This window comes from Tenrec ecaudatus, chromosome 6, assembly GCF_050624435.1.
Source record: "Tenrec ecaudatus isolate mTenEca1 chromosome 6, mTenEca1.hap1, whole genome shotgun sequence".
Lineage (NCBI taxonomy): Eukaryota > Metazoa > Chordata > Mammalia > Afrosoricida > Tenrecidae > Tenrec > Tenrec ecaudatus.
Genome location: NC_134535.1, coordinates 26,741,973 through 26,769,796, shown reverse-complemented (window position 1 = coordinate 26,769,796; position 27,824 = coordinate 26,741,973). Strand labels below are relative to the sequence as shown.

Genomic DNA, 27,824 nt, shown 5'->3' with positions numbered 1-27,824 from the left:
TCGTAAAAGCAGAAACTAGATCGCCCATTTGAGCGCTCTTCAAACAATCCCACAAGGATTGATAGGAGGTAGACCAAGGCTGTGATAACGGAGCTGATAACCAGCATCTAGATTCTGGACATATGTTTAAGGGACAGCTAGTACGATATGAAGGGCATGCTTTTAGGGCATCTAAAATTAAAATAGAAATAGCTATGAACTTAGAGGAAGCAAAAACTTTTGAGACTTGCTTCCTTAAAGGAGATCAAATCTTGAAAAATCCAATCACTTTCCTTGGCCAGCAAGACCCCGTATAACCTCACTTTCCAATCTCGTTCTATGCAATTTTCCATCTAATTGCCTGCAGCCTACCCCACTGGCCTTTCTGGTCCTTAAGCATCCCATGCTTTTGCCCACTCCAGCAAGAATATTTCTTTCGGTTCCAAGAATATTTGCTTCTGTTTCTTTTGCTAGTATTTCATATGATTGGCTCCTTCTCCTCTTTTAGATTAGTTTAAACCTCACTCCTCACAGCCTCCTCTGTGAGAAATCTCATTCCACTCTGAGTTTCTCGATCTCATCACCATGTGTGAGTCAGAATATCTTGGCTAACAAATATATCCTCAGGGCTATGAAGAATTAAAGCACACCTTTCATTTATAAACAGGACAAAAAGTTTGGTGCGCACCTTTGCATATCTTCTCTGTTCACTGTGGACTGTGACATTTCTGTTCCAGAAAAGGCCAGATTCCAGCATATTTTTTGGTGGAGTTTACAATAAAACACCACCGTCTCCAAATCATAAAATTAAGAACTCTTAGGACAAAGAACAAAGATGCAAGTCCTTCATGATAATAATACACTCTATCTCCCTCTTTTCTCCTCCCTCACACACACATTCCTATCCTTCCTCATAATAATACACTCTATCTCCCTCTTTTCTCCTCCCTCACACAAATATTCCTATCGCGTGTGGTGTGCTAATTATATAATAGTTGGAAGGTAGATGGCACCAGCAATAGAAGGAAGGAAGTTATTGTAAACATGAAGCACATTGATGTTTATGAAAATCTCTTTTCCCAAGCCTGACCTGGCACTTGGCCTGCCTCCCACGAAGAATCCCATGGAACCAATGCAATCTCTGAAGATTGTGCTGGCTAAACGGTTTCATCTGAATCTACATTGCCCACATAAAGAGCCCTGGTGGCAGACCAGGTTAAGAACTGCACGGTGAGCAATTCGAACCCATCTTTCTCTCCATAAAAGAAAGATGAGACTTTATGCTTCTGTAGGTATTTACAGCTGCAGAAACCCAAAGGGGCAGGACCTATACTGTCCCATGGGGCAGTTCAGAGGCAGAGTTGACTAAATGGTGCTGAGTTTGGTTTAGTTAGTTTTTAAGACCTTGGAGGTCATAGCTGTGACCGAATCGAGCTGGTCCTCAACAGCTACAATAGGATGAGTAAAAGGAAAGACATCATTCATATTAGATTTTAGAAGAGCAGTTGAGTAGTCCATTAATTGATTAAAAGAATTTCATGGAAAACAGTATAAATAAGGAATGATGACCGGCGCTTGGGATATAAAATACAAAATTAAACATTGTTTCTGCATCTATGGTTTCATTTCTAACAGGGGTTTATATTTGAATGGAGAACGTAGCAGAGACAAAGAAATAGAAGGGGAAAGGGTATGGAGAGCAGAGAGAGCTTTAAGGAACAAATGAAGAGGAAAGTTGAATGTAATCTATGAGTTGGAAGGGTTAATAATGAAAGTAAAGTAGCTATAATATGCAATTTTTGAATACCAGTTTATACTTCGTTTTGTATTTAGTACCATTTGCCATTTAAAGTATGAAAGAATTATTGGAAAGTAAATTGTTAGTATAGCACAGATGAAACACACAACTTTCCTCTAGTACTTTGGTGCTTCCTTCACCCCACTATCATGACCTCAATTCTACCTTACAAATTGGATTAGACCAGAGGATGCACACTGCTACAGATAAGAGCCCAAAACACAGGGAATCCAGGACAGATAAACCCCTCAGGGCCAACAATGAGAGTAGAGATACCAGGAGGATTAGGGGAGGGTGGGGAGAAAGAGGGAGTGGATCAAAAGGATCACCCTAGAACCCCCTCCCTAGGGGATGAACAACAGAAAAGTGGATGAGGGGTGATGGAGGACGATGAAATATATGAAAATAATAATCTATAACTTATCAAGGGTCTGTGAGGGAGGCCGGGTGAGGGAAGGAGGGGGAAGAAATGGGGAGCTGATATAAGGGGCTCAAGTGGGAAGAGAATGCTATGAAAATGATGATGGCAGCATATGTGCAAATGTGCCTGACACACTGGATGAATGTTTGGATTGTGATAAGAGATGTAAGAGGCCTCAATAAAAGTATTTTTTAATCATCTTGAAGCAAAAACTCAAAGAGACAAGTACATTACTCCAGAGTTGGAAAAAAATAAAATTGTTCCCTAGAATTAGCGCCCTAAATTTGTGCTTCTGGTCTCCTAACCTGTGAAAAAAATAAAGCTCTGTTTGTGAAAATTTTTTAAAAAGAAAAGTAAATTGTTGTGCAAAGACTAAGTAGAATAGGATTATAGAAACAAGGGCAAAAAGGAAATTTGGTACGAGGTTGCAACGGATATGTTTCAGCAGCGTAGAATGCAATGATGGCAGGAAACCACATAGCAGGTCAGTTTGTCCCACTTATTTGGGGAAAGTCCGTCTCCACTTCCTCTCTCTGCTTCTCCCTGGTTCATTTGAGAGCCTGTCATTGCGTATTCCATGCCTAGTCTTGACTCGTCATTCTCCACATGGAAGACATGGCTTGCCATAGCGTATTATTTGAAAGCACGGGCTTATAGCTATCAATTAAGTGGAACTATTTTGAAACCACGAGCAACCAAAACATGTGGGCTTTTTAGTGACTCCATGATAGAAATAAGACTCCTGGCAACGCAAAGACAGACAACAGTAGACCACTTGAGAAATCCCCTGAGATTGACGCAAGCCACTTAGTATCTTTTCCATCTACTGTGGATGACTTTGATTCTATCACAGAGAATCCAAGTGCTTCAGTTGTCAGAAGTCGAATTCCATTAGTATTTAATCATGGGCCCAATGGGCTCAGGATAAACTATGTTAGAGGTGTGAGCCGTTTCTGTACCTTTTTTCTGGGTTGCTAATCCTTCAGAATTAATTTGCTCAAGTTGAAAACTATTTCTCCTGGACACAGAGATAAGTGATTACTGCCTATGACATATCTCCGGAAGCTCAGGTTCTAGCCTGATTTTCTTCTTAGGCAGGCTGTCAAAGGCCTTCATGCCAAAATAAGATTTCTAAACGGTGCACCTTGAAATCGAATTACAATTAGGTGCGCTACAGCAAGTGAACAAAGTACACGTGACAAGGGGATGAAAGTTGTCAAAAACTAAGATCCATTCTAAACTATCCCCACCAATAAACTTACTCTTTCTGTTTAATCCTTTAAAAAAAAGTAAGATCATCATATCCAGTATGTGAGGTGAGAAGAAATTTGAATTATTATTAAACTTTCAGAAAAACATTACAATAGGCTCCTGAACATGAAATACAGACTTTCAGGTAAGTCATAAGCTGACTTATTTTGTTAAGGAGATTAAGTTCACGTTTGAAACCACATACATATCAGAAAGAATGAAAATGTCTAAATAAAACTTGTTTGATGCACCTGAAAATTAGAAAACATAACTTCAGAGACTTCATACAATTCAAATGGATAAAAAAATTTAATGTTTTATGAAGGGTGTTTACTTACTGTCTACAGATTACTCATAATACTGAGGGATAATTTAATTTGAAAGATGTTTTAGGAAATTGTATATAATAATACTATATATACATATAAGTTAGATAAATCATAATGAGTAGGAATCATAAACATTTAGAAAGAAAACAAGATGTTGGCTTAAGCATGTTTTCTTTATAATTAATTAAATTAAAATTAGTCCACTTTGATTTATAATGAGAATAAACATCTACAGACCTACAGACTATGTGATATATGTTGCTTTTACTTCCAAGTAAAACAGTAACTCAGGCCAATCTAAGAACAGAGGGCCGTTATTCAAAAATCCCAACAAATCCTGGACAAAGTCTACGAATCATAAAAACCACAATGTCATTTCTTTGGCAAAAGAGATTATAATTGCTGTTTTTTCTAAGGCTGACAAAGTGATATTGAACACCTTTTTTAAAAACATAGAAAACAAAGGCTTGGATGAATCATGCAACTTCTCCAAGGTCACCCTAGTAAACAGCAGAACAAGAAGGCAAACTCAACCCATGTTTTTCATGACTAGACTATAACCACCTAGTGAAAAATGATTTGAGCTTCCATGCTTGCTTGGAAAAAGCTGTGCTTAGACTGTAATACATCACCAATAGTCAAACATGGTTTTCCATGACGATATTGCATTCACAAGAATGGGTGCACTCTTACCTCCACTGTTTTCCTGTTACACACTGTTCGTTGATTGAACTTTTATTCAAAGACTGCCTGCAAGGCATTGTGCTAGGCAGGATGCAATTACAGAGATGAAACATGAATCCTGCCATCAAAAGAAGTCTAAAATCAGATAAAAATATAAATACCGACAAGATAAAGCAGAAAGAAATGGGTCATGATAGGTAAAAGCAACTGTGTTGAAATTCAGAAGAATGGTTCTTTTATCCTATTTACCATTTACCATGAAGGTTTTCTTATTTGTATTATAAATGCAAAATTCCCTAAAGTCTTATCATCTTGATGATATCTTTTTGCACACAGATTTTGATACTGTATTCTTGGTTCATATACCTGCTAGAAAAGACTTCTCTGAAGAGCAAAGATGTATTTGATGGACTAAAGTATGCCTGACCTAAACCAAGGTAATCTCACTTTTCTCATACGAATGACACAGCTGGACAATGAATAAGGAAGACTGTAGAAGAACTGATTTACTTAAATGATAATGTTGGTGAGAAAATATACCATGGTCTGCCAACGGAGCCCTGGTAGCATACAGTGTTGGGCACTGGGCTGTTAACTCCAAAGTTCACATGTCACACCCACCAAGCTGTCCTGCTATCTGCTCCAGTGAAGACTGATCCCCTCAGATTCCCCGTGCAGTGTCACTATGAGTTGGAATCAACTCAACAGACTCAATGGACTTGAGTTTGAACATAGTGATGAATGAATTTTCTTGGAGGAAGTGAGAAAACTGGAATGTTCTTTTGAAGCAAGGATGGTGACATGTCATCTTACATACTTTGGACATGTTATCAGGAGATGTCCTGGAGAAGCACATCATTCATTGTAATATAAAGGGTTGACCAAAAATGGGCAACATCCTCAACGTGGATTGACCGGCATGGATTGGCTGCCACATTGCAACATTAAGCTCAAACATAGCAAAGATTGAGCAATGAGAACGCCTCACGACCAGACAATGTTCCTTTGTGTCCTTTATGCTATAGTCACTGTGAGTCTGAACTGACTCAACAGCAACTCACTGTTGCAATGAACAGTGCACACCTTGGATCAATGATACTTGTTCCCAAGTGTTAAAAGAGGTTAAGGGAATTCTAGTTCTATGCTGGTTCTAATACTTGGAAAAACAGATTAGGAGAATCCAAACCTAGGAACAGCAGACTTGAGTCACAGCTTCCAAAAAAATTGCTCAACTATATAAAACGTGACTAGTTGAAATAGGAAAGTTTTATCTGAATGTCATATCCATTCTTCATGAATTAATAGTTTCCATTGCTTAAGATTTCGTTCCATTATTTCAATTAATCCATTTGAGTCTGGTAAGAAATAACCTCTGATTATGTTCCAGAAAAGTTACTTCCCACAATGCTTCTCCACCTGGTGGGAATTGGATGAAAAAACATAGACATCTCTTAACAACACTGAAATTGGTCCATTCCTGATCTTAAGCTGCAATTAATTAGGTCTGAATGTATGTGTAAGTAAACTTTGTTTCAGGGGATCTAATTTGTTCAGTTCTACTGGCCTTTAAGATTTGATTAATTTGGTAGTAAATAAATCAATTTTCCTAAAGCAGATGCAGACTGCCTCCCAGAGAATATTCACAAGCAGTTTCTAGAGGCTTCGTATAAAAACTGAGGAGGTGAATCTTAAAATACCAAAATAAAATCTCTCACCCATCAGAAAGCTGACATGTAATTAAAGATTTTGCACTGTAGAAGAAAATGAAATGACAAAAATAAAGAGGTATACCGGAGGGTAAAATCCCACAAAACCTGCCAACACAATCCTCTTTGAACAATAAATCTTAAGCTGCTTCTTGCATCTCAATTCTCCCTAAGGAAATAAATACAGGTATAATGTGTTTCATCTCTGGACCCTCTGAGTTATTCCTTGGATACACAGGGTAATGAAACAATAAAGTTTTTTCTCTTTGTAAATATGGAAAAGAATACTTTCCAGGTACCTAGGTTCTAATATGAGCTTCATCTAATCAAATTTCTCCACAGCACGGGATTTAAGAAATGTATATATTGTTTATGTGCCTGGGGCAAGTGAACCCATACTAACTGGAAAAATACATAAAAGGGATAGGAAACATTATAGATTATTTTATATCTTCTCAAAAAATCTAAAATTTATGAGTTGGTAGAATGTGAAGATATTTATGCAAAATTTACATGACAGATTACATAATATCCTAGCTCAACTTGGAAAATTGCTCCATATGCATATTACAAAAGCATTTAAAACAGACTAACTTTTGAATGAAAATTTATGCAAAGCAAAATATAATTTCAAACTTAGTCTGGTCTTCACTTATAAGCAAAACCTCCGATTTAAGACAGTCAATCATAATGAGAATTTAATTTTTAATTCACTCAGATTGGTAAAATTGTCCAAACTACCACCTTAAGGCGAATATTTTAATAAAACCAACCATCTCCGATTTAAAAATAAGCCTTTCCATAAGATGGCTGACTTTGTATTTTAAATTACTAAACCAGAGTGCCCTCTATTGGAAGAAAAAGGCAAACAAAGCTAAAGTGAACTAAAGTACCTAAACCATACAGTATTTCTAACTACATTCATTACATGTAAAACTGTATTATTAATCATCTGAATACTATAAAGCATATTTTCCTTACATTTTGATCCCCTCTAAATTCCTTTTGGATTGACTGGCCCCACCACAATGAACAAGTCGGATGCTTCAGGCCTGGTGAAATTAAACTTTAACCCAAATTCCTGACTTCAAAACAATAAAATGAATTGCAATGAACAAAAATGTTTTTCCATATTAACATAGCATAATAAAGAAATCATTATAATATAGAGCGTCAGTTAGACTACATTTTGGATCTTCCTTGATGATAAAACTGAAAACACTTCTCTAATTCAACTGATCTTTAAAAGAGCTTACACTGAGGTGGTAGATAAACCTATGTCAGCTTGAAGATGTATGAAGGTGTACGGCTGGATTCCAACCTGTCAATCAAGTCACAGCCTGAAGATACTTCTTTGGGAGAGTAGCCTGCTACACAGGCGGGCGCTGTTAACCACCTTCTCTCACCCCCTTGCCTTCCTGCCTGCTGGGACCGAGTCACTGACCCAGACAGTGGTCTAAACCCTGCCATGTTTCCACTCCTTGGATTCACACAACTCTATACCCACCAGCCTGTGATCCTCCTGCAGTCTGCAGCATTGCATGTGGCTGCGTGAGTCTGAAGGGGGACTTAGGCACTAGCCCTGGACATATGGACTGGAGTTAGACTGGGTTGGGACACTTTCTTGATATATAATTCTTGATATTAAACTCTTTCTTTTTAAAAAATGTTAATCAATCACCTTATTGGGGGCCTCTTATAGCTCTTATAACAATCCATACATCCAGTGTATCAAGCCCATTTGTACATATGTTGCCATCATCATTTCCAAAACATGGTCTTTCTACATGAGTGTCACTAGATTTGTTTCTCTAGTCAACTCACCTAACACAACGGGGGCATGCATAGATCTATGAGATTTTCTGCCAGGTCTACAATTCTACAAACTAGTGGTGTTACTGAGACCTCAGTTCAGGCTCGTCATATCAGGCCTATATGACTTCAGTAAGTAGACTCCTGGTCGACTCCAGTAGTGTGCAATCTTGTCTGTTAGTTCATAAGAATAACCTGAAGGGCTTTTGAAAAACACCAATGCTCAGAGCCCTGCCTGGATGTTGTATGTCCTTAACGTCTCCCCAGTTGAAAATAAGTGTCTGCCCATTTGAATCTAGGTGAGTGATTGCTGAGGATTATTATCTGAATTTTCTCCCCAGAACATTGCAGATACAGTTAGCACATTTAACATCCCAAACGTGTCAAGTTTATTCTTGTCAATATCAATTATCAATATCAAAACTTCTAGCTAGCTCCTCAAATCTCATTAACTGCTCCTGTTCTCTGACAAAAGGTTTAGTGGTCAGGGATCTGGCTCCAGCCCCAGGGAGTCTATGTTCCAACTCATGGCTCTTCCAGTTACCTTCTGTATCAACATGGGGAACTCACAAAATATCTTTGCCTCCCTTCTCTCATCTATAAAAGGAAAATAATGATACCACCTGTCTCATTGGGTTGATGTTGTAAGGTGCTTTTGAGTTGACCCAGTGACCCTATGTAGAACAGAACCAAAAAAACTGCCTGGGTCTGGGCCATCCTCACAAATGATATGTTTGAGCCATTATATCAACTTCTGTCTCAATCTGTTTCCTTGAGGATCTTCCCCCTTTTCGGGGGCTGATCTTCTGCTTTAACAAGCAGGGTCGAATCAGGTGCACCTTAGTGCTTGAAGTGGCCTCTTGGCTCTTTAACACTTTAAAGAGGTCTGTGCAGCACATCTGCCAAAGGCCAGGCATCGTTTGACTTCTTTGATGGATGTTTCCATGAGCATTGATTACAGATTCAAGTAAAATGAAATCCTCGACAATTTCAATACTTTCTCCATTTATCATGATGCTGTCTGCTGGTCCGGTTGTAAAGATTTCCATTTTATTTGCCTTGAGTTATAATCCATACTAAGCTATCCAGACTTTGATTTTCAGCAGCAGCAGCTGCTACACATCTTCTTGGCATTCAGCAAGCAAGGCTGTGCCATCTGCATATTTCAAGTTGGTGATAAGTCTTCCTCCAAACCTGGTATCACAGTCTTCTTCACAGAGTCCAGTTTCTGGGGTTATTTGCTCAGCAAACAGATTCAAGAAGCATGGTGAATGGCTACAACCCTGAGACCCATATTTCCTCATTTTAACCATACAGTTTCAACCTGTTTATTCAAATGACTTGTGAAGTTTATTAACTCAGTTAATGCAAGTGCCTCATACAGGTTGGTTGTTATCATTGGTTTTCCAAATGTATTTACCACGAGTTTCCAAAACCAACTACTTCGGGAAACCATTTTCACTCTGTGTTCTTGCATATACTGTTTCTGAAAACTAGAATCTTCTCTCATGCATTTAGTCATTTCTATACAAGTTGTTGTTAGGTCCGGTCATATTAGTCCCAAGTCATGGTGACAGTAGAATGAAAACTGTCCCCATCCAGTCCCGTCCTCACAATTGTTGATAAGTCTGAGCTCACTGGTGCCACACTGTCAATCTGTTTCATTGGTGGCCTTTGTCTTTTTTCCCTGACCCTCTATTTTCCCAAGAATGATGTTCATCTTCAGGAACTGGTCTCTTCTGGTAGCATGTCCAAAGGATGAGGCAAAATGTTGTCATCTTGGGTTCTGGGGGACATCCTATCTGTATGTCTTCTAAGATAGATTTGTTTGTATTTTCAATATGCTCCACCAATGCCATATTTCAAATCCATCAGTTCTTCCTTATTCGTAGTCCTTAGTCATTGTTTTCTCAATGAGTTGGGTGCACTTAAACTTCAAAGTGCATCTATGCTTTAAAAAGGTATTTTGCAAATCATATCATTGAAAATGAGGGTGAGTGCAGAGTGGAGACTCAAAGCCCATCAGTAGGCAACTGGACACCCCCTTACTGAAGGGTTGTGGGGAGGAGATGAACCAGTCAGGGTGCAGGGAAGCAACGTTGAAACATATAATTTTCCTCTAGTTCTTAAATGTTTCCTCCCCCCACTATCATGATCTCAATTCTACCTTACAAATCTGGATAGACCAGAGGACGTACATAGGTACAGAGAGTAACTGGAAACACAGGGAATCCAGGACAGATGACTCCTTCGGGACCAGTGGTGAGAGTGGTGATGCCTGGAGGGTGGAGAGAATGTGGGGTAGAAAGGGGGAACTGATTATAAGAATCTACGTATAGCCTCCTCCCTGGAGGAGGGACAGCAGAGAAGAAGCCGGGGGGGAGACATTGGACAGTGTAATATATGTCAAAATAATAATAATCTATGAATTATAAAGGGTTCATGAGGTATGTGGCAGTGGGGAGGGAGGGGGAAATGAGCAGCAGATATTAAGGGCTCAAATAGAAGGCAAATGTTATGAGAATGATGATGGCAACAAATGTACATATGTTCTTGACACAATGGATGTATGTATGGATTGTGATAAGAATTGTATGAGCCCCCAACAAAATGATTAAATTTAACAAAAAAACATAAAACAAAACCAAAAAAATGAAAAGGCATTTTGCAGCAGATTTTCCCAATGCAGTACATGGTTTGTTTCTTGACTTCTATTTTTATGGTCATTAATAAGTAGATAAATTGATAAGTAGTAGATAAATATAATTTGCAAATAAAATATTTAGAATATTTGCTCAAAAAATGTTTACTGAATGTATCATTAGTTGAAGGACCCGAGCAAATACCCAAATGTATAAGACATTTTCAGATACTGGTCTATTAAAATCAAGGCTTTCAAAAAGTCTGTAGGCTTAGAAATAGAGAGCCAGAAGGAGTCGGTTTAAAAAGCTGAAGGCAAGGCCTGATGACCCCAGTAGATGTCCCTCCCTGGTAGACGGCCCTAACTACGAGGCTGCTCTAACTGACTACGGGGCAAACAAACAGGTGCCACATGGAGAAGCTAGGCAGTGAAACCAGCCTATATGGGTTTGAAACTTCTCTTGACCACTGAGACCAAAGTGAGTGGGGCAGGTCAAGAAGGTAATGGTACTGAATAAACTTCACATGAGGAGTATATTAGGTAACAATAAACAGAATAAGTAGGACAATTCTTTGTATACACATAGAAATGACTAAATAATGTTAGCTGTGATGACACTCCGGGTTAGACATCAGGTTGCAAACTACAAGGCTGGCAGTTCAAACCTACCAACTGCCTTAAGATCACAAAGGCTGGTGTGTTTCTTCCTTGCTGAAAGGATCAGTTATCAGGCATCAAAGAACAAAAAATCACATCATGTATGCTCACCTCCCTGATACGATCACTGAAGACAAATGGGTGCATAAGCAAATGTGGTGAAGAAAGCTGATGGCGCCCGGCTATCAAAACATATAGCATCTGGGGTCTTAAAGGTTTGAAAGTAAACAAGTGGCCATCTAGCCGAGAAGCAACAAAGCCCACGTGGAAGAAGCACACCAGCCTGTTTGATCACAAGGTGTCAAAGGGATCAGGTATCAGACATCAAAGAACAAAAATTCATATCTTTGTGAATGAGGGGGAGTGTGGAGTGGGGAACCAGAGCCCGTCTGTAGGCAACTGGACATCCCCTTTACATAAGGGTCACGGGGAGGAGATGAGCCAACCAGGGTTCAGTGTACACTGCAGTCAGGGTGCATTGTACAAGCCAGTCAGTGTGCAGCAACGATGAAATATACAACTTTCCTCTAGTTTCTAAATGCTTCCTCCCCACCCACTATCATTATCCCAATTCTACCTTACAAATCTGGCTATACCTGAGGATGTACACTGGTACAGATAAGAACTGGAAATATAGGGAATCCAGGATGGATGATCCCTTCAGGAACAGGGGTGAATGTGGCAATACTGGGAGGGTGGAGGGAGGATGGGGTGAAAAGGGAGAACCAATTACAGGGATTTACATATAACCTCCTCCCTAGGGGATGCACAACAGAAAAGTGAGTGAAGGGAGACATAGGACAGTGTAAGATATGACAAAATCATTTATAAATTATCAAGGGTTAATGAGGGAGGGGGGAGTGGGAAGGGAAGGGGGAGAAATGAGGAGCTGATGCCAGGGGCTTAAGTGGAGAGCAAATGTTTTGAGAACGATGAGGGCAATGAATATACAAATCTGCCTGACACAACTGATGTATGTATGGATTGTGATAAGAGTTTCATGAGCCCCCAATAAAATGATTAAAAACAAACCCACCAGCTGCTTTATAAAAGAGGACGCTATCTGCTCCTCTATGGATTCTCAGTCTGAGAAGCCATGGTTAGGGTCACTGTGCATCAGAATCAACTCAGTGACAGTGGCCTGGTTTGGGGTCTGATTACTGTGGGGTTCAGTATTTGGATACCAACCCCAAAGCTGGATGTTGGGATTTACTCAGAGGCGCCTCAGAGGAAGGATTAGTGATCTGCTTTCAAAGGGCCACAGTCATGAAACACCCTAGGGAGTGAAGTTCCAGTCAGAAACGCATGATGTCATCATGAATTATTATTAACTTTATGGCAACTGTCTTGGTTTGGGTTTTTTTGGTTATGATTAGTATGAAATCAGTCTACTTGGGTTTGAAACTTCTCTTGACCATGTCTACCATTGAGATAGGGCAAGAAGCATAGGGCTATAGGGTGTTAATAGTAATGCATAAGCCTCCTGTCAGGAGTCTAGTATATAACAATAAAACAGCAATAAACAAGTCAATAAGAGGTAAAGTACAACCTCAATTACAGTGTACCTGAAATTACAGAACATCTTAAGAGTCGACTTTGCACATTGAACAATGAAGACCTGACAGACTGTGGGGCGGCATCAAGATCAAGCAGGAAGGAAGCAATGGTCATTACAAGGACAAGAAAGGAAGAAAAGATCGACATGGATGGCAGCTAAAGACTCTGAAGTGTGTTCTTACTGCAGAATCCTTAAAGGAACTGAAAGAAAAGATGAAGTAAAATCGTTGAACAGAAAGTGTCAAAGGAAGCTTCGGAAGACAGTGTGAACGGTGCAAAGAGTTCAAGTTGGAGAGCCAGAAAGGAAGAACACACTCACCATTTACAGAAGGTGGCATCTGACCAAGAACCAAGGGGTGTTGAAGATTTCAAAATTGTAATCAAGGAAGGAAGGCTCCAGGAACACTGGAATACCAATTAAAATGTCTTAAAACTTATAGCACAAGAATCACTCAGAGTTTATGCTAGGAAATTTGGAAGACAGCGACCTAGCAAACCAACTAGAAGATATCCTTATTTGTACCCACTCAAAAGACCCATTTTGTGCCAACAAAATGTAGAAAGCATAAAACATGTGTGTGTGTGTATGTTACAGCATATGTATATGTTAAAACACATATATCATTAATATTATATCCGGTGATATTGTGCTAAACAGAGCTGCCAGAAATTCCAGCTTGAATCAGAAGAGGATGTGATAGGAGGGGTATCGTTGCTGATATCAGTGAACTCTGGCTGAAAGCAGAGAACACCAGAATGAGGCTTACTTGTGACTTATGAAGTATGGAAGTGCCTTCAACTGTGTGGGTTATAACCGACTATGGACAACACTGTGCAGGCTGGAAATCCCAGAACAGTTCAACTTGCACGTCCTACTGTGCTCATGTCAAACCTGTCAACAGCCGCGGAGACAGCCATTTGGACAGAACCAGGGAATACTGCAAGGTTTACAATCAGCAAACATGGGTGTTGTGTTCCCTCTTTTCTCCTCACTGATTCAATCTGTAAGCTGAACAAATAACCCAAGCAGCTGGACTCTCTGCAGAAAATGCAGCATCAGGAGGAAGGCTTATTAACAACCTGATACTTAGAGAGCACAACCTTGCTTGCTTGCTTGCTTGCTTGTTGAGGAAGAAGACTTGAAGCACCTGCGGATGAAGGCCAAAGTTGGATGGTAACTCAATGTAAAGAAAACCGAGATGCTCTCAGCTCGAAGACCAGCGGACAAGATCATGATCCATGGAGAAAACACTGAAGTTGTCAAGGAGTCGCTTTGCTTGACTCCACACTCAACCTGCTTGGAAGCGGCAGTTAAAACATCAAATGACATGGCAAATCTGCTTAACGAGAACTCTTTCAAGAGTTAAAAAGCAAAAATATCACTTTATTATGTTGTCTGGCTCTTGCTATGATATCTTCAATGATCTTATCTGCATATGAAACCCAGCAATGAATAAGGAAGATCTCCGAAGAATGACGACATTTGAATGCTGGTGTTGGCAAAGAATGTTGATAGTACCATGGCCGGTCAGAAGAACAAACAGATCTGCCATAGAAGAAGTACAACCAGAATGCTCCTTAGAAGTGGTGATGGGGAGACTGGAAAATGCTGTCGCGTTTGGTAAAGCAGAGGGCCCCTCAAAAAGATGACGTTCAACAAGACAGATGGACACAATGGACTCCAACATAATGGTCATCGTGAAGATGGTGCAAGCACAGCCGTGTTTTATTCTGTCAGACACGGGATTGTTATGAGTCAGCGCTGACTCAGCAGTACCTGCCAACCACCATGTCCTAATGTGCAAGCTCCATCCCTGGAACTTGACCACTCAAAATGCCGGGTTATTAACTTCATGTAAACACACCACTGCACCGACCAGAAATAAGGTACCATCAGTTATTCATTCTCTGGTTTGATTCATTTGAATTACTTGCTTCCTAAGCTCTAGTTCAGAACAGATGTGCAGAGAGGATGTAGTTTTAACTGGGAAATACTGGAGGAAGAATTCTTTTTTTAATCATTTTATTGGGGGCTCGTACAACTCTTATCACAATCCATACATCCATCCATTATGTCAAGCACATTTGTACATTTGTTGCCATCATCATTCTCAAAACATTTACTTTCTACTTGACCCCTTGGTATCAGCTCCTCATTTTCCCCTCCCTCCCTCTCCCTCTCTCCCTCACAAACCCTTGATAATTTATAAATTATAATTATTTTGAAAGAATAAATATTTCAACGATTGAGGAGGGTCTCGCTGACATGACAAATTAATGGCCTGCAGTGTCGGGGAAGGCCAGTAAAGAGCTGCAGCCTCAGACATCCTCTATGGAACCCAATGCCAGGAGGTTTGGGATTGTATTTTGGTTTGGGTTTTTTGCTTTGTTTTGTTTTGTTGTTTTTGGCTTATAGTGGTTCTCCTGCTATTCAAATCATCAGTGGTTCAAACCTGCCAGTTGCTCCACAGAATAACGATGTGGCAATCTACTTCCATAATGATTTGAAACCTTGGTCACCCTATGGGGCAGGTCTACTCTGTCCTATAGGGTCATTATGGAGTCAACTCGATGGCAACAGGTACAGGACCAAAAAAAGTTTATAAGTCATAGTAGTGAACTGAGATTTGCTAATATTTTTCTTCTTATTATGTTGATTTGAAAATTCAAACAAGCAAGAATCCCCTACTCTTGATTTAGATTCTGAGCTTCGAAGAAATAAGCTTCTTGGTATTTGCATAAGGTTATAGAAATATACGGATTAAGCTTTTCTACAACAGAGAGAGAGAGAGAGGGACTCAGCTCTGTCTTCTTAAAGTCAAGTTTGACTCAGTTTGTAGGAAAAAAATTTGAGAAGACCAAAAGAAAGTGCTCTTTTTTTGAACCTAGTCATTATGTCAAAAAAAAAAAAAGAAACCTAAAAGGGGATTTTGCAAAGAACTATGAATTCATGTGTGATGAGAAAGTTTAACAGCAGAGAGGAGAGCATCACACATGTAAGTCATTTATCTAAGTGTCCCTTCTCCTTCAGAGGCAGTGACAATAAGACCCCAGTGGACATCAGAGCACGAGGCACAGAGAACTTGGCATTCGATACCGGCAGAAGCTGAGGACAGGCTGGTGAGTGATAACCTGCACCTTGCTGGTGAACACACCGAGCTTACAATCACAGACATGTGGTGTCCATCTCCCCTGCCCTTACTTACTACACTCTGACTGCCATTTTTCCCAAGTTCTTCCTCTGAAATCTTGCTCAAATTTTCTAGGTAGTGGTCTGATATTGTGTGGCACAAATCTTCAAAAGAGTAATCCTTTTCTTGGCAGAGTTTTATTTCATCCAAGAGTTTGGATAATTCTCCAGTCACAGTTTCACCTGCAAGAAGGTAAAGGGGTTCAGAAGTTTTAAGGAAGGTCATTGCTAAAGGTTAATATGAAATATTAAATATATTACTGGTACAGTGGAAGAAATCAAGACATGACAAAAAATTAAGTAGGCGGCCGAAAGCAAGATACCAAATGATATTTAAAACTAGAGACAAAGGAGAAATTCCTATATTGCCTATTCGGATTCTATTTTCAGAATAGAAATGCCTTGAAGACTTACACAGAAGCAACATATATAATTATCTGGAATCACAGTGCCTCAAGTTTTATGTTTTAGGATTTGCATTTTATTTCACCGGCAGAATTCATCAACCGTTCATTAAAGAAATTTGAAATGGTGCAGGGGACCTACTTCCTATAAGCCTTAAATTATGTAATTGATTCTATAAGTAATGATAAATTAGGATTATATCAATTCTAATGGCCTATACTGTAAAGGACAGGGGCTGCTGGGGAAGATGCGTGTGCTGTCAGACTTTGAATAGATTATAGATAACACTGAAAATGCACTTTCCAAACAGTCTAAGAGTGATACTTTGTACCTATACTTTAGTTTGAAAAAAATGCTCCATCAGTCATGTTCCAGATTTTGAAATTGTATTCTGCATTAAAAATACATTTGTGGGGTGGGGGGGACCAGAATCTACTGACTTGTCCCCGTGTATATGAGACTCCATGACAGCAGCACCGCTCTGCTCTGTTTACTGCTCTATCCCGATAAACGACAGTGTGGATAGAACAACGCTCCACGTTAAGTTCCTCTGCTATTGCAAGGCTTTCATGATTAGCTACTCACTTTTGGTCTTTTGGGAAGGAGACTCAGCAGGAGACGAAATGAGTGTTTCTTGTGCTGCATCTTCCTGTACATGGTCTTCAAAGACGGTTGATCTGGCCACGCCTTCTAAGTATTCTGTGTGTATACATATATATATATTTGAAATTATATACTTGAATTTATTTGTTTAATAAAAAATAAATTATGTTTTAAGTCCAGTAGTCATTTTTTTCCGTTTATTTTCTTATATCAAAATATATCCAAGATTGTTTAAAGAGTCTCATGATTAATTATTAATTTAATGTTTTTAATTAAACAAGGGACCCAAGTGCTTTGGAAGAGACTGGTGAGTTCTTTTTTCCCTCCAAAAATCAAGTTTGTCACATATTTCCTGCTAAAAATCGCAATAGCCCACCTGGCCTTTGTAAGTATTTTCTAGCTGAAGATTAAAAACTATAAACTTAAAAAAAAACCTCTATAAACTTATTCAAAAATCCATTGAAAAGATGCTTTGAATAGATTTTATCTCAAAATTAGGAATCTAAAACTCAGATAACTAAGATAACCAGTCAAGTAGTACATAGGAATGAAGTGACATGAATTTGTTTGATAGTAGTGCTGTAATCTTACAATATAAACATCTTCCATCCCCAAAATTAGTTTCACAAAGAAAGAGCGTTCTTCCTCATGGTTCTTTAAATAATGGCCCATAGCCAGTCTCTTTTCATTTTTGATAAAGCCATATAGTAACAGCAACAGCAGCAGCTCAGACTCAACTACTGCTGATGTGCACCAGTCACCATTCAAACTATTTGATATAAATTCACTCCCTTGAAACACTATTCCAGGTGCTATTACAAACCTAGGCTTGAAGATGACTTAAGGAAGAGGATTAATAACTTAGTAAGTGGCAAGGCCGGCATAAATATGGGGCAAGAGAACACCTTACTCTGCCTTTACATCAATCCCAGGGAAAACAACATGACAATGCAAGAACCAACAAAACCTGATATTCATCCCCAAAGTCATATACTGCCAACCTGGAGCGCCGGGAGCAGTGTCCCACAGAAAGCCGGACGATGACGTGAAATGGAAGCCTCCGTGTGTTCAGAAGCTAGAGTTTTAGTGTGGACAACTAACTCAGCTTATATGGAAGTACAGTGAGAGTCCGAAATATAGGTTCCAAACAAAACATAGCTGCTATCTGCCAGGAGCTCAGCCCAGAAGCTCATAACATATCTCTGAGAGATGGAATAAGATCCCTTCCCACAGAGATTTTTGATTTACATTATTTATTCAAAAGGAACGTTTTCCTTAAAACACTGTTTTAAAAGTCTGTGTTTTCATATCTTCATACCAAACAGTTTCTTCCAAAGGACAATTCTACTAGGCAAACTCTACCCAGAAAAGAAAACAACCTATGGGATTCTGCCTGGAATTACTTTTTTCCTCCCTTGAGCAGTTCAGTAGGCTGAGCTCCTCCTCCCGGACACACACGGCATTGCCATCGATTATAAATCAGCTTGGTTCCAGTAACAAGCCTCTCACAAAATGGGAATAGTGGCACCTCCTAAAATGTACAGGAGTTTAAAGGCTTCAAAGAGGGCCCCTGTGCCCTATCACTAAATGGCTTGCTGATGCATCTTGACTAGGTAAGAACTCATAGTTACTCCTAAAACACTGCTGTCTACCTTGAACTCGTAAAACATGTTTTTTAAATGCTCCCCCTTTTAAATTGGGACATTTAGTTTGCTTCTCCCAAAAGACATGCTAGGGACACGTCTTGTGCTTTGTTTGGTTCTCATCTATTTTCTTTTTTGTTTTATGGTTTCCAGTTAGAGGAGAAAGTCTAAAATGTGATACAGTGTGAGCATTTTTTTTAGCTGATTCATTCAACTTGACTTGAATGTGTGTCTACTTCTTTGGCTCATCTCTCTAGCTAGACTTCACTTACAATTGACTTCTTTATTGACAAGAGTTTGGAGGAACTGCAGCTTCCATGAGTGGTTTGGCGATAAAGGGAACACATAAGCACCTCCTGTAATGCATCTGCCTCTCTGTACCCCACTCTGGCCTTGGTGTACTCTTGTATCTACCTGGCTGTGCCTGACGCCGTTTTAATGCATGTATCCCCTTGCAGAACAAACCTGTTCTTTAGCTTCCCAACTGGTACCCAATGAAACCTAAGCTGTCTTCTTCCTCCATTGCACATGTGCAAGCTCCAAGGACTGCAGGGAGGAGACCTGCTGAATGGTGTGGGCACTAATCGGAAAGGAAGGAAGGGTCACACTGGTTTTAAGGGGATAAACTGTACTCAGGGCCAACGGGGTGAGTACTTTAATCCAATATTTTAAATAAAGTTTGAAATACTATGGGGACATATGCAATTCTGGAAATAAAAAGCAATTCCTACCTGGCTGTCAAACCTTCAATAGGCCTACTGACTACAACTCATCAAAAGTACATGAATGATCTTTTTCAAAGACAAATGCTGGCAAGATTGAATCCATTTGGATTACTGGAGTTAGAAGTTATGGAAGAAGTAATATGTATCTTTTCAGCTAAGTGCCATTGTTGTTTGTTTGAGATGAACTTGTTTGTCACTAAAGACTCCAAGTCCATTTTAATTTTACTTTTCCTCCTCTTTTTCTTTTCTGTTATTGTATTCTTTTAAGCCACTCAGACCATTATCTGAGGAAGAAGGCATCTAGAGGGGTTTTTTGTTTCAATTTTTATATTTTTTATTTATTTACAGAGCCCATCTGTAGTAGTTATATAATCTTTGTCAATCTGAGAGGATTAAGAATGAAGGGGTGGGGTGTAGCCTGTCAACCATTGTATAGCCAATGAGGCCTCTGTGTGGCATTCTGGGAACTCCTGTACTCCTGCTTAGAGGCAGGAGACTATCTCACACAAGAAGACAGAGCCACGTGGAGATTCCTGTCAGCGCTGAGATACCTCTACCGCCACTGGATCCACAAGATTTTCCACCCACTGGTCTGTAATCTTCCTGCATTCTGTGTCATTGCATGTGTTTCTTGAGTCTGAAGAGGGATTTAACATTGGTACTGGACATATGGGCTGGGATGTTTTCCCAATATTCAACTCCTCTTGTATATAAAGCTCTTTCTTATACACATATGAGTGTCTGTGGATTTGTTTCTCTAGTCTACCCAGACTAACACACTATCTCAAGAAATGAAATCAACAATAATATCCCACCAAACCCTCCATAGATGTGAAGCTAAGTACAATGTTTGTTGTTGGTGCTAATTGGCGTGCGCGTACCAGCTCTGCCAGTGAGAATAGGTTACGTGAGTTTGAGCAAGTCACTTAATCTCGAGAGCTTTAGCTCGCAAAGGGCAAAAAAGGAAAATAATGTCATCTGATATATGTAGCTCACAGAGTGTCTATAAATCAGACAAAATAAGTAGAAAGTGTCCCAAACTTCTAAAAGTTTTATTCAAATGTAAGCTAGTACACATATTCATTACCATTTAGCAGTTGTATTCAGGTCAAATTCATAACTGCATGCTTACCATACAAATTTTAGAAAAATTACTTCCCAATAACAAGTTTGTAGGGGAAAAGATCTTCCCTTTTTAATAATGTTGAGTAGTTGAAAGACAGAAATAAAACATGAAATAGTCTTGTCATTTAGTTTGAAAAACTGCCTGTATTGAAATGTAAATATTAGTTCAAAACCCCAGAGAAAACTGTATTACAGTTTTAATTTCATCTTGGTTTTAAGGAAAACCCATCCATCATTTACTGTCGTGTACCTTGTAAGAGCGTTGCGATCTGCAGAGATTTCTGAGATGGGTGTTCTTTCAGAATGTCTAAGACCGTTCTACCTAAGCTGTCCTTTATGTTGGCATCAATTCCTAGGAGAAACAGAAAAACCCACAAGATGTACAACACTGGAGAATCATCCGGAAACACTGTTCATACTCTCAACTTTTTCTAAATCCAAATGTAGACAGACCCAAAATTCCAGGAGGTTTACAAAAGCAAAAGGCCACAACACACATACCTACAGGCATGCACGCACGATTTTAGCAAGATAGAGTGTGGGCATTCACTGGAACGACCAATCAGGAACATTTTTGATAATGAATTGACTCTTGTAGGGCATCAAACTACTTGTTAGGATTACTAATTAGGAGCCCATGGTGTGTTAAAGAAATAGCAAGATATCAAGCTGACAAGCATTGGCTTAGAATGTGAATCCCTAAAGTATAATTGTCATGCAACTGATATGGTCTGGACAGTATGATCAAAATACTTAGTAATTGATAATTATACAGAATGTACTATAAGAACAATCTAGAGTACTGAGAATATGAACAATCCTATCATCTTAGTGATATGAACAATCTTAGACTAGAGTTAATTGGCTGCCTCGGATAAATCAAACGTATGCATAATTATGTTTTCTATGCAAGATTATATTCCATGTCAGCCACACCCACCTTGTACCCAGTAACTGAATTGCTTCAAGGGTGAAACTGAACCTCTTAGGATATTTCTGTTCTAAAAGTATCTATTTGCAAAAGAAATCAAATTTTAATGAACCAAACAATTTTGTTCATTTTATTGGGGACTCAACAATTCTTTTCACAATCCATACATCACTTGCATCAGGCGAATTTACTTTATATTGAGCTCTTGGTATCAGCTCCTCTTTCTTTCTCCCCCTCTCTCCCCACCCCCACCACCCTCATAACCCCTTGATAGATTGTACATTGTTATTATTTTAATATCTCCACTAACCGCTGTCTCCCTTCCCCCATGTTTTCTGCTGTCCTCCCCACTGGAGAGGAGTGTATGATTATGTGTCAATCATTGAAATTGGTTTCCCGTTTCTCCCTTCTTCTCTCCCTCATCCCCCTACCCTTCTGGTATCACTATGCCCACTCCTGTTCCTGGATTGTGTGTGTTGTGAGTTCCCATCTCTTATCTATACCCGTGTACATGTTCCAGTCTAATCTGAACTGAGAAGAAGCACTGGGGTCATGGTAGTGAGGGGTGAGGAGAGGAAGCCTCAAGGAACCAGAGGAATATAGTGCGTTTCATCGATGCTTTAGTGCACCCTGGTTGACTCATCCCTTCCCTGTGGCCGCTCTGTGGGGAAATTGTTCATGAGCTTTGGATCACTGCTCCAACTCCCCTCGTTCTCAAAAATATGTTTTTGTTTGTTTGTTATGTGTCTGCTGATACCTATTACCCAGTCCCTATGACTCCTTATGATTGCACTGGTGGTGTGCTTCTTCCATGTGGACTTGTTGCTTATCTGCTGAATGGCAGCTGTGTAACTTCAAGCCTTTAAGACCCCAGACACTATATCTTTTAATAGGTGGGCACCATCTGCCTTCTTCACACATTTGCTTATGCACCCATTTTGTCTTCAATGATTGTGTTAGGAGAGTGAACAACTCAGACTGCCGATTTTTTAGAACAAAATTGAACCAAATAAATTTTATTTCAGCTCCCTAGAAAAGTCTGTGAGCTTTCCAAACACCCAAAAGCAAACACAGTCCCAAGTAACATGAAAATGTGGTCCCAAGTAAAATGAAATCCTTGACAACTTAAATATTTTCTGTTGATCATGATGCTTGTCTATTAGGCTAGTTGTGAGTATTTTTCTTTAACTTTTTATGTTGAGATGTAGTCCATAATGAAGGTTTACAGTTGGGCTGTAATCCAAAAGGTCAGCAGTTTGAAAGCACCAGCCACCCTTTGGAGAAAGATGAGACTTTCTACTCCCATGAAGAGTTACAGTCTCAGAAACTCACAGGGGCAGATCTACCCTGCTCTACAAGGTAATTATGAATCAGCATTGACTTGATGACAGTAAGTCCGTGAGTCCCAAATATTAGTTTATTATGATAAGATTATTAAATAGCTGCTTAAATTTATTTAGGGATGTTTTACCAGCATATATTGAACTGATGCCTCAAATCATTTATTCCATCACTGTATTACATGTGAACATTAAACATACATAAAATCGTTGTATAAACACTATCACAATTCAATAGTTCTGCCAATGTTTCTCATTTACATTTAATGGAAAGAAATTTAACCATAAGATGAAAAACTCAAGAGCAATTTTCAAGTGTAAATTTTTGTTCATACCTATTGATATTGATATATATATATATATTCTGACCTCAGCACTGCTTTTATTTCATCTCAATAGGCATATCCATGAAGGCAAATGAGTAAGACCACTTTAATGTTGCTTCAAAGCATTCCCTCAAAAATGAAGTGCGATAGCCTTCAAACAACAGCTACTTGGTGGATGAGGTAATAAGAAGGAAAGTTTAACTTATTGATAGGGACTCTGATCTCTTATAGTACAAAGCACTCAATATACAAACGCAGACATAATACTCTGTTCTTTAATGAAACCAAGCAATTGTCATAATTTCACAGTGATGAACCCCTCCTACAAAAGAGGCCGATATCTCCTTTTAAGTTTAGAAATCTGTACACTCATTCTTGAAATCCCTTTCAAGTTCTAAAGTATGACGTGGGTAAGCTATTCCATTTCGAAATCAAACTGGCTGTCATTAAGTGAATTCTGACTCTTGTCCCTCTAGGAGAGCTCTAGAGAACTGCTCTTATAGGACCTCCCGGGCTGGAGCTCTTGCAGACGCAGACTGCCATATCTTTCTCCCAGGTAGCAACTGCTGGAGTGCTGCACCTCTTAACCACTGCACCCCCAGGGAACCCTTGTTTTATTTATGCTAACCTTACTAAACACCCCGAAGCCAATTCCTCCTAGTTCTTGGCTCCTGCTATTCTAGAAATAGATATTTAACAGGATCACACATTCACCATCTAATTTAGGTTTTTTAAGGTTCTTAGCTAATTGGGGGATCATAAGTCCCTGGCAGCCGTTCATGAAAACAAAAGGTCCCTAAATCAGAGATTTGGAACATTTTGCATTCAGACGCATACCTATCATCCAGAAGAGAATCTAGGGACTTGGGACTAGACCCGAAGCAATTAAGCTACATGGGAAGACCAATGCCAACCCTTACCCGAATCCCATGATCAGTTTGTTGGGCTTTTAGATGGTAAAAGTAAGTGCTCAATCACTGAATTCTCACTGTTCAGTTAGTCACAAAATGCTAAGCTTCAAGGTTTGCTGTCATTGAAACAGCTGACAAAACAGATTTACCCAGTTTTTCAAAACAATACAGCTAGACATTATTTTTATAATCTTGTATGCTATATTTTTACTCACAATATTAAATGGATATTCATTTGGGATATCTAACTCTGAACATTTCTGGCAATTTCTCTAATGCATTTAAATGTTATGTAAATGTATAAAATCATTTCAGAGAGTTCATTTACTAAAAACCCATTGATCAAATGAAAGTACATATTTATATCAATCGTATCCAAACACTGAGATGCTATTCAACATCATGTGAGTTGGTGTTGTTAGATACCATCAAACCTGTGCCTTAGATCCATACAGAATGAAACACTGCCTCTCCTGTGTCGTCCACACAATAGTTCTTATATTTGAACCAGCTGTTGCAGCCACTGTGTAAATGTGTCTGGCTGAAAGACTCTCCCTCTTTCTCACTGAGCCTCTGCATTTCTCCAGGGGCTGGTCCCTGTTGATAACGTGAACAAAGTAGCAAAGACAAAGTCTTACCCTCCTCACTTCTATTGAGCATTCTAGTTGTACTTCTTCAAAGACAGATTTGTTCATTCCTCTGCCAATAGAATCATTATTTTTCTCCAATGCCTTATTTCAAAGGCACTGGTTCTCCCTCATTCTTCATCATTGTCCAGTTATCCCACACAGAGGAAGTAATTGAAAATTCTATGGCTTAGGTCAGGCCCACCTTAATCTTCAAAGTGAAATCATTGCTTTTTAAGACTTTCAAGAGATATTTTTCAGCAAATTTGCCCCGGAATGTGTCATTTGACTTCTTGATTGGTTCTTCCTGGGCATTGATTGAGGAGGCCTGGTGGCACAGTGTTTATGAGTTGGGCTGTTAACTGCAAGGTCAGCAGTTTGAAACCACCAGCCACTCTGCAGAAGAAAGACAGGACTGCCCATTCCCAATAAAAGTCACCATTTCAAAAACTCACACAGCAGTTCCTCCCTATCTTGTAGGGTCACTATGTGTTGGCATTGACTAGATGGCAATGAGTTTGTTTATTTGTTTGTTTGCTTGCTTGCTTGCTTTTGGGCAAGGCAGGGGGATGTTGGCTGTGGTCCCAAGTAAAATGAAATCCTGGACAACTTAAATATTTTCTGTTGATCATGATGCTTGTCTATTGGGCTAGTTGTGAGTATTTTTCTTTAACTTTTTACGTTGAGATATAGTCCATATGAAGGTTTCAGTCTTTGACCTTCGTTAATAAGTGTTTCAATTTTTCTTCACTTTCATCAAGCACTGCGTGTTGCAAATCAGGTGCCTAGCACAGATTGCTAATAAACCTTCCTCCTACCTGGATGTACCATCCTTCTTTATACAATCTAACTTCTCATCTTATTTGCTCAGTACACAGATTAAATAAGTATAGTGAAAGGATACAGCATTAACACACACCTTTCCTGATTTTAACTACACATTATCCCCTCGTTCTCTTCCAATGACCTTCTCTTAGTCTGAGCACAAGTGCTGTATAATTATTATTATTAAGTGGCTGGGATTTCCACTCTTTGTGATGTTATCCATAGTTTGTTATTATCTAGCCTTTTAATTGTCAACAAAACACAAGTAAACATCTTTCTGGTGTTCTCTGCTTTCAGCCAAGATCCATCAATAACCCTCTTCCCATGTCCCTTTTTGCATCTGACTTGAATTTCTGGCAATCTCCTATAAATCTACTTTACAGCTATTTTTAAATAACCTTCAGCAAAATTTTACTTACATGTGCAATTAATGATATTGTTTGATAATTTGCATTCTGCAGGGTTATCTTTCCTTAAAACGGGCACAAATATAGACTTCCTATCTGGCCAGGTCAGTAGCTCTGTTCCAGATTTCTTGGCCTGAGCACTTTCAATATTGAGTCTGTTTGTTGCATCATCTTCATTCTTGGAGCTTGCTTTTCGCCAGTGCCTTCAGTGCACCTTGGATTTTTTTCTTCTGTACCATCAGTTCTTAACCACATGCTAATTCCTGAAATGGTTGGACTTTAACCAATTGCTTTTGCTACAGTAATTCTGTGTATTTGCTCCCTCTTCTTTCAATGTATTCTGAGGCATTCAATGTTTTTGCCCATAGAGTTCATGCAGCCAAAGGCTTGAATGGTTTTCTTCAGTTCGTTTAGCTGATAAATGCTGAGTGTGTTCTTCCCTTTCCGTTTCTAGCTCCAGATCTGCGCACATTTCACTACAACACTTTTCTTTGTCCTCTCCAGCTGCCGTTGGAAGTCTTCAGTTTGGCTCTTTTATTTCATCTCTTCCTTAAATTGTACCTACGACATGTCCAAGAGCAGCTTCAGAATCTCTTTTGATTGATTCTGATCTTTTCTTTCTTGTCTTTTACATGAGCTTTTGCTGCCTTCATGAATGGTGTTCTCGATGTAATCCCACAGCTCATCCGCTCTTCCATCAGTAGTGCTCTGTGTATCAAATCTATTCCTGAGATAGTCTCTGAATTCAGGGGCCTATTCTCAAGGCTGTCCCTTGGCTCTGGTGCACTTGTTTGAATTTTCTTCAACTTTATCTTGCATATGTGCAACTGAGAGTTTGCTCCACATTTGGCTCTTGGACTTCTGACTGATGACATGGAACTTCTCCAGTATCTCTTTCCACTGAAGTAGTTGATTTGGTTCCTTGTAGTCCTCCCACGGAGGGGCACATGCATAGTTGCCATTTATGTTATTGAAAAGGGTATTCCCCCAAAAAAGAAAGAAAAGGGCATTCCAGTGAATAAGTTGTAGGTCTTGCAAAATTCTATCATGAGATATATTACACAGCTTCTGTCACCAAGTCATATTTTATAAATACTGATTCTTCCTTTTATGTGTCCTTCTTTTATATTCTAATCACTAGTAATTATCTGTGCATCTTAATTGCATATTTTATCAATTTCAGATTGCATCAATTGGTAAAGATCTTTAATTTCTTCATTGCTGACATCAATTATTGGCAAGTAAATTTGAATAACAGGCCTATTCACTAGTCTTCCTTGTCTGCATATGGACATCACCCTATCTGTGACAGCATTTGTATTTTAGAATAGATGCTGAAATGTTGGGGGGGGGTGATGAATACAACACCATTCATCTCCAATTGGTCCTTCCTGACATATGTTTTTCCAGTTACCAACATTAGCTCATTTCAGTCACCAATGCCTATTCTATCAATCTTTAGGGGCTCCATTTCACTTTTGATGACCTCTAATTTGTCTGGACTCATACTTCATGCAGCTCACGTTCTAAGTGCTCATGAGTGTCGACAACTATTACCTTTCATATGGGATCCTGACAATTCAGCAAATAAAGGTCCCCAAAGCATCATTTCATCCACATCCCTCAGATCCAATAACTTTGAGGAAGCAGTCTTTCCCAGTCATATTTTGATGGCATTGCAACATTCCCAAACAAGGCTCATCTTCTGGCATTATCAGGCAATGTTTCACTGCTCTCCCCCATACGGATTGTACTAGTCAATTTGTTCTAGCATTTTCTCACCAGGTCCTTCTGCCTAGTCTGTCTTAGGGTGGAAGCTCTGCTGAAATCTGTCCACCACCGATGGTCCTGCAGATACTTTCAATATGCAAGCCACTACAAAATGACTAACAGCTATAGGTTTGCATGGCATAAATTTGGATTGACGGCAAG

The 27,824-nt window shown here is 39.3% G+C and overlaps 1 protein-coding gene across 5 annotated transcripts in view; it reads right to left on the bottom strand.

Annotated features, from left to right (window-relative positions):
* ANKS1B (ankyrin repeat and sterile alpha motif domain containing 1B) overlaps nt 1-27,824 on the bottom strand; it is a 1,331,756-nt gene that overhangs the window by 1,092,478 nt on the left and 211,454 nt on the right. For all 5 annotated transcript variants that reach the window (XM_075551114.1, XM_075551115.1, XM_075551116.1 and 2 more), the window contains exons 6-8: nt 20,777-20,878; nt 17,016-17,129; nt 16,042-16,208 (exon numbers count right to left, since the gene is read on the bottom strand). In XM_075551114.1, the coding sequence (XP_075407229.1) occupies nt 16,042-16,208; nt 17,016-17,129; nt 20,777-20,878 (383 nt within the window). The remainder of the gene's footprint in view (nt 1-16,041; nt 16,209-17,015; nt 17,130-20,776; nt 20,879-27,824) is intronic.